Source organism: Ursus americanus, chromosome 28, assembly GCF_024610735.1.
Source record: "Ursus americanus isolate L20-20 chromosome 28, mUrsAme1.1.p, whole genome shotgun sequence".
Classification (NCBI taxonomy): domain Eukaryota; kingdom Metazoa; phylum Chordata; class Mammalia; order Carnivora; family Ursidae; genus Ursus; species Ursus americanus.
Window position 1 is genome coordinate 30,006,313 of NC_142154.1, and position 14,376 is coordinate 30,020,688.

A 14,376-nucleotide genomic window follows, 5' to 3' on the forward strand; every position below is an offset into this window, starting at 1 on the left:
GACTTTAATATAGTGGCGGAATTCAAAGGGCTTTAAGGATGAACCTTCCAGGAGTGATAGAGTGTGCCTTAAAACATTTCTGCTCAATGCGTTCTAATATTTGAGTCAAGTAGGTTATTTTTCTGGATTCTAAAATAATGACCCCAGGTTATCTAAGCCCAGGAGAGAACCAGAAGATGAAGTATATAACTTGCCGTAGGGGGAAAAGTGGGGGGTGGGGGTTGGAGGTCGGGGAGGGAGGTAGAGCTAGAGAATTCAGTCAGATGTGTGTTCTAGGCCCAGCGTTGCCACTAATAATAATTATGGCCTTGCACAAGTCATTTTCCCTTTCTAGCTCTTAAAGAGTGGGGATTTGGTGAACTCTAAGGGCCTTTTAGCTGTAAAATGCTAGTAGCCCATGATACCAACACATATCGCATTCTCGTTGTATTATCTGCACAGTGGAATGTGTTTTACATAGCAATTCTGAAAAAGTTTTGGGAATAAATATGGGCTGGAGAGAAGCACTGTGATGGTTCCTTAAGAATTTTCCTTTGGCAAAATTTGGAAAATGCAACTGACTTCTGGCAGGAAATTTGCTGTTAGGATCAACACTGTCTTTTTCTGCATAATTAATGACTATGGCTGGTTTGCCATAGGTTTATCAGAATTTAATGTGGGAAAAGCCATACGTGTATTATCTAATTAGAGCTATTACTGTTCCAAGGCCTAGTGACTCCATAGGGAGTTTATTAGTTACATAAATGATACTGCCTTTGTCTTCAGAACTGCAAGGCGGAGCCTGGTTTTCTAATTGAAGCTGAATTGGTTGGTGGTTCTTAAATCATAAAACGGTGGTGTTCAAAAGTGTAAGTGGATTGTTGCCAGTACAAGTACCCGTAATACTCCCATTCTTTTCACGTCTAGGCCAACTGGTCTTCAGGCTGTTGTCTGCGCTAGTGGTCATTTGCTTATAATCATTGTTTTTCCTTTCTTGACTTCCTCCAAAGTGGTAAAGTGAAATTCCTCATGTGGTCCTGTCTGCCCTCCCTCTTCTTCTAGTCTCCCCATCCTACCCCATCTGATTCTCAGGCCAGGGCTACAGAGAACGGAAGGCTATGGCTCCCTATCACTGTGCACTCTCATTACAGAGCCAAGGATTGTCACCAGTGAAGAGGTCATTCTTCGAGACAGCCTTGTTCTCCCCGTCACCCTGCAGTGTAACCTCACCTCCAGCTCTCACACCCTTACATACAGCTACTGGACAAAGAATGGGGTCGAACTGACTGCCACTCGCAAGAATGCCAGCAACATGGAATACAGGTGAGAGGGACTAGCAGCTCCTGGGAAGATGGGAGGGAGCATTGCTAAACTTATTATGGGCATTCATAATCCACAATTCTGTTATGTGAGAGACACATTAGATATATATGGTCCTTTTCTGGAGAGTCTAATCCACTGTATCTGGGGTGAGGCCCAGGGCTCTATTAAAGAATTCTGGAGGATTCTAATGAACAGCCAGGTTTGAGAGTCATAGATGTTCCCCTCACTATGAATAGAGAAATGGAGGGCATAGGGAGTGGTTTGCTCAGAGTAACTATGCTAGTCAGTAGAAAAGTTACAATTAGAATGCAGGTTTCTTGACTTAATCCAGTGGTTTGAGGAATCAGATTGAAATCTGCTTTAGGACTCTTAGAGCAAGAGCACCCTAAGTGATCTTTCCCCCGGGTAGATTTCCTAGTGAGTTACCTTTTAGGAGTAATTAATAGGACTACAATCTGATCAAGATCAGTGGATACAGGGCTCTTTAGTGATCTGGATTAAAGATAATAACCTGAAAACATCATTTGATGAAAGGGTTGTATTTGCTGGCTGAAGCTAACCTGGCACCCAAAGGTTTGGTGCTTTTTTAGAATACCTAGGACACATGGCATCTCAGAACCTTTCAGAATAGTTTGTGGTTGAAAACTAATCTGGAAAAGGATCAGTCAATCCTGTTTGTCAGCTTGATGCAGTGCAAAGAAAGAGTGCACTGGCGTGAGACCAGGAAAACCTACGTGCCCAGAAGTAGCAAGGACATTCTGCAGTATTTTGCAAGATTGAGATCTTTTCATACCTCTTATTTAATTGACCCGCATTAAGGATCCTCCTTCTTTTTTCAAGTAAAGAAACTGAAACTCAAAGAGTAATAACTCTTGACTGTTTTCAAAGCCAAGTACTATATCTGGTAAATTTCAGAAGCAAGGCTAGGTTCCAGGTCTTCTGACTTTCTAGAATCTAGTCTCCCCCCCCGCCCCCGCTTTAACATACCATCTCAGTGGCAAGTTAATCTGTCTCCAATGTAGTTTCTTTTATTAAATTGGAAATATAGCCTCAGCTATATTCTCATAGTTTGGAAAAGGCTAATCACATAGACTATTGGGGGGAATGAAAGGCATATATTCTTGGTCTGTTTGTTAGTTTTACAAGTTTGTGTTTTTACAATAATTCTTTCAAGGTACCAGACATCCAATTGTGTTTCTCCTGGGTCTTGTACTATGTCAACCATAGGGCTTTGAACTGTAACTTTATAAATTTGAGCTTGACTTTATAAAATACTGTTTCTTCCTCCTCTTCTTCCTTCTTCTTTCCTCTTCCTCCTCCTTTTTTTTTGGTCAACTTATTTGCAGCTCTCTAGGGGTGTTCTGCATTGTCAGAATTTTTCAGGGAATCTGTGTTCTCCTACATTTTGTGAAATAACAGCCGATGAGTCCCTTGGGCCACCTGTGTAATCAGCCATGGAGCCAGTCTCAGACCCTGCACCTGCTCAGCTATAGGGGATGTCTTCCATTTGTTTCAGTTGCTTCCCAAGAGCTAGTTCAGGGGAATGTCGTGGGGGAGATTTTGAGCTATGGCCATAGGCATGGGCTTAAGCTTGGGAGTCATCTTTCCACGTCTTTTCAGGGAACTTAGAGTTAGTCTGAGCCCTAAAGATACAGCTGCTGCTGTTCCTTCTCCAAACTCTGGAACATTTTCTGAGAGCAGTCTGTTTTCCCTGTTGGGAGCATATTGATTTAAGAAGAGCCATTTATATAAAATTTAGAAGACTCTTTGCTGTTCCTCTTAGAGTAGTATGCTGCCGCGGCTGTGCTGAGGCAGTCCTAGGGATAGGCTGTGTCTCTCCTCATTCATAGTCTGTTAACCCGTATGTCTTTTTTGGGATGAACAGTAAGATGAATAAATATATTGGGCCAGTCAGTAGTCAAGGGTAGGGGCTCTTCTCAGACATTAAGTAGTGCAATGGAGATTTGACCATCACAAGTATCATGTTTTAACCACTGAGCCAAAAGAGGAGAAGCTATATTATGGTTATCCTCTGGTGTGGATTTCTCTCTTTTTGGTAATTACACACCAGCCTGTCTGCATGTGTTTTGGGGTGTGTATAGGACATAGTGTACTGAGCTGGTGTGAAGCTGGTTGTCAGGGGCAAGAAAGCTTGTTTAGGGTCACCCTGTGGAATTCAGCAGAGTGCTGTTCTAGCCACACACACTTCCTATAGCCCTTCTTGTCACTCTGCTTTACTTGATCAGAATCTCTGCACGGCTGTTCACTCTCAGTTTATATTCATTCAGTCATTTACTCGTTTGTGTATTCATTCCCCCTGCTATATTCCAGGCCAGGCCACGTGCTGGGTATAGAATTGTGCACCAGATAAACAGTGCCTGTCCACATTGAAGTTGGTCTTTTGGGACACTGGACATTCATCAAGCAATCACATAAATATATAATTACATGTTGTGGTGAATGCTTGTGAAGAATTACAGTGTAGGATGAGCGAGAATGTCAGGGAAGGGGATGTCATTTAGATTGAGGGTAGGAAGAAGTGATGTGAGCCAAGACTGATGAAGAAAGAGTTAGGTTAGGGTAAGGTAATGGGAAGAGCATTCTCTGTGAAGGAACATCTCGTGTCCAGGTTTTTAGAAAGGAAGGAACAAGTGGGGCATGTTGAAAAACTGAAAAGAGCCCATGAGGGCTAGAAAGTGGCTGAGATGAGGGTAGGAAATAGCTCATGCAGGGCCTTAGAGTTCTAGCTGTACTTGAAAGTCTTTTTTTTTAAGATTTTATTTATTTATTTGTCAGAGAGAGGGAGAGCAAGCACGCACATAAGCCGAGGGGGTTGGCAGGCAGAGGGAGAGGCAGGCACCCCGCTGAGCAGGGAGCCCGATGCCGGACTGGATCCCAGGACCCTGGGATCATGACCTGAGCCAAAGGCAGACACTTAACCAACCGACTGAGCCACCCAGGCGTCCCAGTACTTCAAAGTCTTAGAAGTTTAGTTGCGTCTTTGTGGCTGGTGCTCTGATGTCAGAGATTTTTTTTCTCCCCGCTATCCCTTGGGTCCTGTTAGTGAGTAGACTTACTGAAAGGCATGCTACCAAAATACAGTGTGGGAGGAAAAGACCAAAACAGGGTCTTTAGGGAAGCACAGAAGAAGATTTGCTTTTTTCCTGCTCTTATTTATTTGACTAGAGCCACCAGGTGAGCAAGAAGTTTTTGTTGATGGCTCCATCCTCTGTATCTAAATATAGTCTGTTTTGTACAGCCCTCTATTTTGATTACTTGTTTAAAGTTAGAGACCCCGCATCATTCCATCTTTGTATTCCAGGCACCCAGTAAGGAGCGAGGCATTAATGTTTTGTAATTCCTGGAGGGAGGTTTTTGCTTTTAGTTAGGAGGAGGTGACTTGCATTCAGGGACACACTTTGGAGAGCAGGGTCCCTGGTTGCCCTTTTGATTCTTTTGTTGTATATTTTGTATATTTGTTCCCAGCTTCCTCACTTGATTTTTTTTCTCATCTCTGCAGGATCAATAAGCCGAGAGCTGAGGATTCAGGCGAATACCACTGTGTATATCACTTTGTCAGTGCTCCTAAAGCAAATGCCACCATTGAAGTGAAAGGTACAACCCAACAGAGGCTGCAGTGTGAGCCTCTCACTCTCCTTCTGAGGCACTACCTCGGTCTGGACTCCCAGTCTTCAAGCTGTTCTTGTTCCCATTACGGGAGGCAGTATAACATTATGGTAGGACCGCAGGCTCAGGAGCTCAGCCGCCCAGGTGTAAATCCAAACCCTATCATCTCTTAGCTCTGTGTGTGACTGTGGCAAGTTATAAACTTCTTTGTGCTCCTGTTTCCTCATTTGTAAAACCTACCTCATGGGGGTTGTAAGGAGGAATAAATAAGTTAATTTGGTAGTTCGAACCATAGGAAATTGCTGTTTCTGTGTGGTAAAAATGTTTGAATGTTGGCAGCTTCATATGATTCAACCTGTGTAAATCTCTTAGAACAAATCGTGCCTTACAAATATTATTACATAGGTCTCTCCAGCGGGCCAGCAGGATTTGGAAAAATACGATGTGCAGGGCAAACATAAACTATTTATGGATAATTCTTTGGCATTTTTAATAGAAACTGGGTTCGTGGTATGTTAAACATGTGGCTGTGTCTTGAACATGTAGCTGAACGTTCCCAGGAAGGAAGGGAACTCTTTAAGAGAAGGGACAAGTGAACTATAAGAGTTGGAGCTACCTGACATCGTGAATCCAGCTTTCCTGTGTTATTTCAAAGAAGCAGCTGAGACCCAGAAAAGTGCAGCCACAAGCTCTGGGTCACAGGGTGGTTTGTGGCAGAGCTAGCGTTAGAACCTAGGTCTTGACCCTCAGTCGCGTGTTTTTCCATTTTATGAAATGTCCAGGGGAAGGCGGGGCTACTGTTTGAGGTTAGACTGAAGAGGGGTTGTTTTTTTTTTCGGTCTTCTTCATTTTGCTTAGGAAGGATACACATTTGTTCTTTAAATCCATAGGCGATGCTTAGCAGCTGAAAGGATAAATTTAGGAAATGGGAAGATCCTATAATAGCAGATATTCAGATCTTTCTTAAAATAATTAGAAGACTAGAAGTTCAGATTAAAGAAAGGCTTAGATTCTAAGTTTCAATTATATGTTGTTATTGAATGAAAGTAGTGTCTTGCTGACACAGCCCTGACTTGTAAGTCGAGGTAAGGACAGCCAGTGTCTCCTCCAGCTGCCAGATTGAATTCTAAATGCCTGAGGGGGTTGAGTCACAGTGGTATGGTTACAGTCCACATAGGCCAGGGAACCTCGGATTTGATTCATTCGGGGCTTTTCTTGGAGAGGTCTGGGTTTATCTCTGTTTTTGAAGGATGACACATTTGTTCAACGTAAGGATGAAGGTATGAGAAGGCCTTTTCTCTAAGCCAGCCAAGTGTCTTTCCTTGCCTGGGTGAGCCAGGCTACATGGGGAAATGTTTACTCCCCCATGAGATACTGGAGGCCCTGCAGCATTCCAGGCTGAGGCTTTGTCACAAAGTTCCAAGTGCGGAGGTAACAGGATGGGTGAGGGAGGGAGAGTGCTGTGTGTAGTTAGCCGTCCTCCCCAAGCCTGGAGGGTAGTTACATGCAGCTGGAAGTGCTGGCTTCACTGGGAGCCTGGGGACCTGGCTCTCATTTCTAGCAGCGCTGGCAGGAGTGGGGGCAGAGGTGGTTTCCCATTGGGTTGGCTGCCCAAGAGGTGGGCTTTAGTGTCCCCCGAGGCATCTTTTCCTCACATTCCGTTTAGCAGATAGGAGGTAGTGGTCTCGAAGGGCAGAGAAGAGGAGGCTGCCGGCAGGAGCATTTTCAGAGGAAGTTAAAACTGCCGTGACAGCTTACCATCGTGACCGTGTGTGCGCTGCGCTGCTGCATTTTCCTGCCCCCCAGCTCTGTGAGGAAGATGGGGCAGGTGGTGATATCCTGCTTTTAAAGGAGTAGACCTTAATAGAATTCTCTTTCATAAAATCCTAAAGTGTATTCTGTGATTAGCTCGGACAGATCGGTTGGTCTCTCAAGAAAATTCACAAGGAATTCCAGTGTTTCTGTCCCCCTTAACACCTGGATAGAAGACAGCTGGACATTTAATGTCTTTCAGGTGATAATTAGTTTAGTCTGGTAAAGACTGAACATTTGTTTTTTTCTGTTTAACTTTAAAAAGATTTGCCATAAGCCCAGGATCATATTCTAAGCTAGGTGGTTGGCGTTGCAAACTGCCTTGCATTGAGAGAGAGAGATTGATTGCCAAAGCATTTTCATATAAACGCTGGTTTTATTTCCTCAGTGCCTCTGTGGTGAGGTAAAAAGACAGTTAGCTTTTTATAGCTATAAAGATTTGAAAAATCTGCCGAGTAATACAGGTAAAGAGGTAGTTGTACTTGAGAGAGATTCAAGAACCATAAGTGACCTCTGCCGAAAGGAGTCTCTAAGGATCTTCCTTTGTGGTTTAACGAACTTGGCATTTTTCAGGGCAGCATCATTTACACCGTACAGGTAGGATTCTTTAGCACCTATTCTGCAGCCCTCGGTCCTTTTCTTCCCCATTTGGCTTTTACTGCAGTTCAGCACCTCCTCCCTGGGGTGTTGTTTGGACTTGGCACTGCGGGGAGTGAAGGGCTTAGACTAGACCAGAACCGGGCGCTGTAGAGCAGATCACCACATCTCACGCTGCTTACGGTGCGCAGGAGAAAAGAAGGCTGAAGGAGTCAGAGGGAGGAACAGACCTGAGGTGTCAGTGTTTTTCCACCCTAGCCTGTCGATCCCTGTCGAGAAAGGAATTTTGAGGATGGCAATGTCTACATGGAGTGGGGAAGGCCTTGCATCTGAAGTAGGGTTTTTTGTTTTTTTTGTTTTTACTTTTTTTTAAAGGCCAAGAACATGGCACAGTGTAAACAGGAAGATACTCTTACTTTGTAGGATTACATTTCTTAGGTATCTGGCAAGTGACCTGAGCCGATGCTGGGGGTGAAAGATGGAGCGGGGCTGGCCAGGGGAGAGGAAACAGCCATGACTAGACCTTAGTGGGACCTCTGCCCCGTGGCCCAGCCTGTCTGGGGATCCACTTCCATAACTCTGGGCAGGCATCTCTTTCCCCAGCCTTTTGGCTTTTCAGGGTTATGTCTTCCAGAGCCCCCACAGCGTGCTGTAGAGTGTTCGGGAATGGGTAGGCCACGGACTTCCTGTTTCTGTAATTCGTTAACCTTTCTCTTACTCCCTTCCCCTTCCACTTTCTTCCTTTTCTAAAATTAAAAAAAATGCTCATAACAAAGCACATGAAAAATGTCTGTAATTTACAAAAAAGAGAAACTCAGCCTCTTGACTCCCAAACCCTCATCACTCAGTTTTTTGATTAATCAAGTAAGGAATTTGAATTTTATTCTGTTTTTAGAAAAGGATTTTGGTGGTCACTAAATCCTCTGCAACAAACACGCTACTGCCTCTTGTGAAAAGTACATCCCAGACCGAGGAAGGTCTGCGTTGAGCGTCTTACTCGTTTTATTAGGCTCACCATTCTCTCTCCTGCTCACTGGGCATTTCAAGTGAGTTTCAGTCTTTTGGGGGCTACCAGAGCTGAGACTGATCTTGTTTTTCCCTCCATACTTCTCAGCTTTCTTTGTATTTTAATATTACAATTAAATGTTAGGATTTCTAGAAGTGACCTTGTTCTGCATCCTTGTTTCCTACTCTGTAATACGGCCTTACAAGAGATATATTAAAGTTCAAACTGGCCGAGACGGACTGTATGGTGACGACGATATCATTAAGAGTAATACTGCACATCTCTTCATCTGCATGGCGCTTCAGCTTGCAGAGCATTTTCATGGTTATTTATTTGATAGGTAGCTAGGTTGATAGGCACGGATGCTTAGAGGTTCTGACATCCTTTAGGTTAGAGCTTATGTCAAAGCTGGTTCTGACTCAGAACCCATACTTGAGAAGTCTTTGAAAGCAAAATAATAATACCTTGAAGCTGCTAGAACATTTTGAGCATCAACCTCAGCCCAAATAACCATACCCATTCTCTCTTTTCCCCTCTTCAGGGTGCTACCCTGACCTTCCTTAATGAGAACGGCTGACGTTGCACACTAACTGCGTGCCAGGCTCTGTGCTGGGTGCATTACTCTTCCTGTCCTCCCCTGTAGACTTCACAGCTCTTGGATGGAGATGCCATATTATTTCCACTTTCCAGGGAAGAACATGCAGGCTCCGGGGAATTAGATGACTGGCCCAGCATGACAGGTAACCCATGGAACGAGGGTTCTCACCCAGGCAGTCTCGTGCCAGAGCCTGTGTTCCTAAGCACTAAGCCGTGTTGCAGAGTTCACCATATAACAGCGGAAGGTCTTGGACTGAGAGTTAGAAGAAATGGGTTCTAATCCTGCCTTGCCATTAAACTTGCAATGGCCCTAACCATTCGCTGTCTTTCACTGTCTTCCCTTGGGCCTCAGCTTCCACAAGTGTGTGATGAAGCGGGATGAGATAGATGGTCTTAGAGTTCCTGTAAGGCTCCAACAGTCTGTGGTTCCCTTATAAGGAAGAGGGAGAACCCAAAGGTGAGGTTGGGTTATTGAAGGAAATGATCTCTAAGCTTCTTTTCTTCATGGTAGTGGCTGTGTCAACATGTCAACTTTGGGAGTGTCCCATTAGTGCCCAGCATACCTCCATTCACTCATCTCGCTGTCTCAAGGGACAGTTCCTCCTTCTGCTCCCCTCAAACACTGGTACCGGGAAAGGTATGAGAGCAGTGGTTCTCAAACTTGATTTAATGTGTGGGCACCGTGGCCTGGACATCAGGCTTTTCAAGAGCACCCCGGGTGATTAGTATCTAGCCAAGGTTAGAATCACTGTCTTAGAGGAGACTTCAGTTGCCATCCATTCAGTGCTCGCACCTGCAGGAAAGGGAAAAGCCTTGTCTGCAGAGGGCAGCGCAAGTCCCAGACTGCTGTCGTCTTCAGATGAATGATGAATCTACTATGTGTGGAGAAGGCTTCTTGAGCCACAAGCCACCATCCTTTTTGCTTCCATTGTGACCTATCTCATATTGCTTCTTGGGCTTAGCCCTTGGCTTAATAGTAAATCTTAACTCTCTCTCTTTCTCTGCCTTCAACCAGACCTCTACGTTTGCCTGCAGCAAAGATGAAAAATGAGTTGTAAGGTTATGAATTTGCTTTGAAAAAGTGAGCACCAAATAAGCAGTCCATGTAAGAAACCCCATACCATGACCCCGTTCTTAGCCTGTTGTGTTTAACTTTATTTAATGTCCGCTTCAGCTGAACATGCCCCCATTGCCTAGGTGGACACTTTCTACAGCCGTCAGTGTGACAGAGAAGCTGGATGCTTTGCTCTAAGTGCAGGCTGGGCAGGCACTAGAGGGTACTGAGGCACATGTGTTAGTCCTCAGCCGTGGGCCCAGATAACAAAATTGGGTCAGGTGTTGGGTAACTAAGACTCTTGGAACCCCTGTGTTGCCATTCATCAGGATACTGGAGGATAGCCATTAACTGATGTCTAATATTAGAGTACGTGGCTGACAACCCCAGAGAGCAAGTTAATTCCCGAGTGGATCTGTGATCTCCTTTAGAGGTCTCTCTTACTCTCTCTGCCTCCCTGAGAGGGTAAGGGGAAGTAAGGAGTATTTGGCTCTATCAGATGCCTCAGACCTACCTTTGAGCAACTGACCCCAGTTACGCAGTTCCTTATAAAATGGCAAGCCCATAGAAGGTGAAGCACCTTTTTCAATATAAATAGGCCATTAATCAAAATTTGTGAGTATCTGACCTGATTAAACCTTATTAGAGTTACAAACAAAAGTCCTGTTTATATCAGCAGAGAGAAAACACGTTAATCAGCATCTCTTTGATTTCTTAGAACTCAATGTCAGAGTCTATGCCTCGCCTTTCCTTTCCCTGACTAATAGCTCAATTTAAATGTTTATTTTTGACCCTGAGCTCCAATCATGTGCTAGATTGGTACAGATATATTTCAGTCCTCACAAGACCTCTGTGAATTATGTGAGTATTACTCCCATTTTACAAAAGTGAGTACTGAAACTCAAAGGATTTTAAATGACCCGCCTCGGGTTATTCAGTTGGTGAGTCATAGTCTCAATGGAGCCTAAATTTCTCTGACTTAAAGTCCAAAGCTCTTTTTATTTATATTACAGTATATGGAGTAGTTAAACTCCGACAGCTAAGTCAGTCCACCTCAGGTCTAGAGCGTTCTAGCACCTCTACAAGCAAAGATAGCATTTGGGCACTTTTCTGTGCAGTTGTAATGCATATTGCGTATTTTTCTTTTTTATGGACTCAGTCCTAGTTTGGTTTATTTTCCCTTTTATGTAGTAAAGTACAAAAAACATGGCCTCTGGAATCAGTCCTGAATTTGGTTTCTAGCTTTACTATTTACTGGCAATGTAATTTTAGATGTTAAATGACTTCCAAACTTGAGTTTCCCAGTCTCTGTAAATGGGGTAATGCCTTCTTCATTGGGTGGTTAAATTATCCCCAAACTTAGTGACTTAAAACAAAAAAACACTACCTCATAGGTTCTGTGGGTCAGGAATTAGGGAGCCGGTTAGTGAGGTGGCTCAGGGTCTGTCAGGTGCAGTCTTCCAAAAGCTTGCCTGGGCCTGGAGGATCGGTTTCCTGGGTGGCTGCCTTACACGGCTGCTGTTGGCAGAGGCCTTCGTTCCGCACTATGTGGGCTTTTGTCATAGGCTGTTTCAGTGTCCTCGTGGTATGACAGCTAAGCTTCCCCAGACTGTGTGATCCAAGAGAAAGCAAGGAGAAAGCCACACTGTCTTTTGTGAACTGTCCAAAGTTGCATACCTTTACTTCGGCTTTATTTCATTCATTCATTAGAATACTGTCACTAGGCCACACTCGAGAGGAGGGAGCAATTAGTGCTTCACTTCTTGAAGGGAAGACTATCAGAGACTTTGGAGACTATTTAAAAACCACCATGAGAGGACTCTGAGCCCTAATGGACCCCCCTTGCTCTCTTACCAGTGCTTACATGTGCTCTGAGAGTCTGGTGACCTTTCCTGCTGTGGATCCACTGTCCTGCTTAGCTTTTCTTTCTCCACCCTTGCAACCATGTTTTTTTCTTTTTTCTTCTTCTTCTTCTTCTTTTTTTTTTAATACTATTTGAGTATAGTTGACACGCAGTGTCACATTAGTTTCAGGTATACAGCTTTGTCACTTGACAAGTTTGTGCATCATGCGATGTCCACCACAAGTGTGGGAACCATCTGGGGACAAGGCTTTCTGATTGAGCAGCTATCACTAAGGATAGAGAGACGTGAAAAAACTTTTCATTGACTCAGAGGCTAAAGTAATATTTGTTATAATCCCTCCTTTCGGGATGGAGCGATGTGGCTTGGGTTAATTCTCTGTCTGCCCACAATACTAGCGATACTTCCACCATCCCAAGGGTGCATAATCAGAGCTTCATTCAATATTCTTCGCTAAGCTGAGGAGAAAGCAGCAGTAGATCTAACCATTGAAGACTCTTCCCTGTAGGTTCACACTGTGTAAATATGGCCAACAAAGCGTGATGAGGGTAGCTAAGTTCCTAGCAGTCTCTGTGCATGGTAGCCTTTAAGGCCACGTTCACATCTGTAAACAGAAGCCTCTGTAGAATACCAAAGTAGATAAAGGAAAACGGGAAGTGATGTTCTCCTCCTAAACACCACGGTAGGAGTGAATACCGTCCCTGTCCCTCTCCTCAGGTCTTGGCCTTCTGGTCTGCATCCTTTCAGAATAGCAGCTTCTTAGTGGCCGTGGCATCATAAGCCGACTCAGCTTTTAGCCTTCTATGTGGTTCTGATGTGCAGTCTTGGGATGAGTCCTCCAGGTAAAAGCTGACGGTACGGACTTCACAGTGCTATTGGAATTCGTTAGATAACTGGGCCAGAGTGGATATTCTCTGTGGGGAAAGGAGAATGAAAGTGGAAAAGTATGTCACACACATGCTGATTTCTAAAATTTACGTCTCCATCCTAGACTACTGTCCTGAGCTCCAGACTGGGTGCTCAGCTGTCTACTTGACAGCTGCACGTGGATGTTAAAGAAATAGCTTAAGCGTCCCCTGTCCTGGCTTTTACTACCACCGTTGCTCCTCCGTCCCTAAACAAAACAAAATAAAAACAAGCCAACAACAACAACAAACAACCTCACCCTGATTCTTCTGTGGTTTTCCTTATCTTAGGAACTGGCAACTCCCTTCTTAGAATTATTCAAGCCAGAAACTTTATAGAGTCATTCCTGCCTCTTTTTTCTCTTGGATCCCACATCTACTCCATTAACAAGTACATTAACTCAGCCTATAAAATGTATCAGAATCTCCTCACTTTTACTGCTCTTGCCCTCATCCAAACCACCTCCTTCCTTCCCTGTATTACTCTTAACAGCTTCCTAAATGGTCTTGCTTCCACTGTTGTCTCTCTACACAATTGTCTACGTAGCAGCTGGAGGGAGCCTGTTAAAACATGAAGATCATTCCGTACCAGTGCTTGGTATTTACCGGTGGTTTCCTAGCTGACTCAGAATAAATGCCAGAGTCATCGCGGTGGCCTGCAAAGTCCAATTCGATCTGGGCTCCATTCACTCTCATTTCATCTCCTGCCATTTTCGCCTTGCTTACTGAGCTTCAGCCAAACTCCTCCATGCTGTTCCTTGTCCATAACAAGCACACCTCTGCCTCAAGGCTTGTCTTTTATTTTGGAGTGTTCTTCCCACGGATACAGGAGTGTGCTGCTCCTTGCTTTCTTCATGACTGTGCGAAAATCCACCTCAACAGAAAGGCCTTCCCCCCACCACTCTGCTGTATTTGGCATATGGTAGGTGCTGAATGTTTGTCAGACACATGAAACAACTAGAAGCAAAGTGTGGTAGCTCCTGCTTGTCGTGTCTTCCCCTGACGGTGTTTTAGTTCGTGTATTGCCATGGAGCTTGCCTCTTGGAGGACCTAAGATAGTCTTGACTGTTTAGTAAAGGTGGAACGGTAGGCTGAGCATGACCAAGTGGCTTTGGGAGAAATCTGGTGTGGTGGGAACAAGATGGAGCCAGCTGGCCCGCTCCCTTCTGCAGTGAGGAAGTTTGCCTGGGGGAAAAAGCTATTTCCTTTATAACATCCTTTTTAGAAAACCCCTCACACTGAGCAGTACCGAGCAGCCTTCAGTTAGGCAGGCAGTGGTTATAGAGACAGCTTGGGACCTTGTTCATTCCATTTCTGTCCAGGTGCCTTTGGAAGTGGGCTGGGAAGCACAGTCTGAGAAGAAGCAGGACTTTGGATTATTTTTTAAGCCAAGAAAAACCAAGCTATTTAGAGGGGGAACATGGGACAAGCCCATGCTATAATATAATGCTATAGGCTTTTATATTGCAAGATGAATGTTTTAAATATTACCTATCCAAGGACGCTGGATGTAGGTAGGCGCTAGAATTATCTTCACTTGATAATGGGTGTAGAACTGAAGCACAGAATAATTAAAGAACAAGCAAAACTGGAATTTGGACCAGGCTTATTGAT

The 14,376-nt window shown here is 44.3% G+C and overlaps 1 protein-coding gene across 2 annotated transcripts in view; it reads left to right on the forward strand.

Moving 5' to 3' along the window:
* NPTN (neuroplastin) overlaps positions 1 to 14,376 on the forward strand; it is a 68,064-nt gene that overhangs the window by 37,673 nt on the left and 16,015 nt on the right. For both annotated transcript variants that reach the window (XM_087856798.1, XM_087856797.1), the window contains exons 3-4: positions 1,131 to 1,302; positions 4,823 to 4,917. In XM_087856798.1, coding sequence (XP_087712924.1) covers positions 1,131 to 1,302; positions 4,823 to 4,917 — 267 coding nt within the window. The remainder of the gene's footprint in view (positions 1 to 1,130; positions 1,303 to 4,822; positions 4,918 to 14,376) is intronic.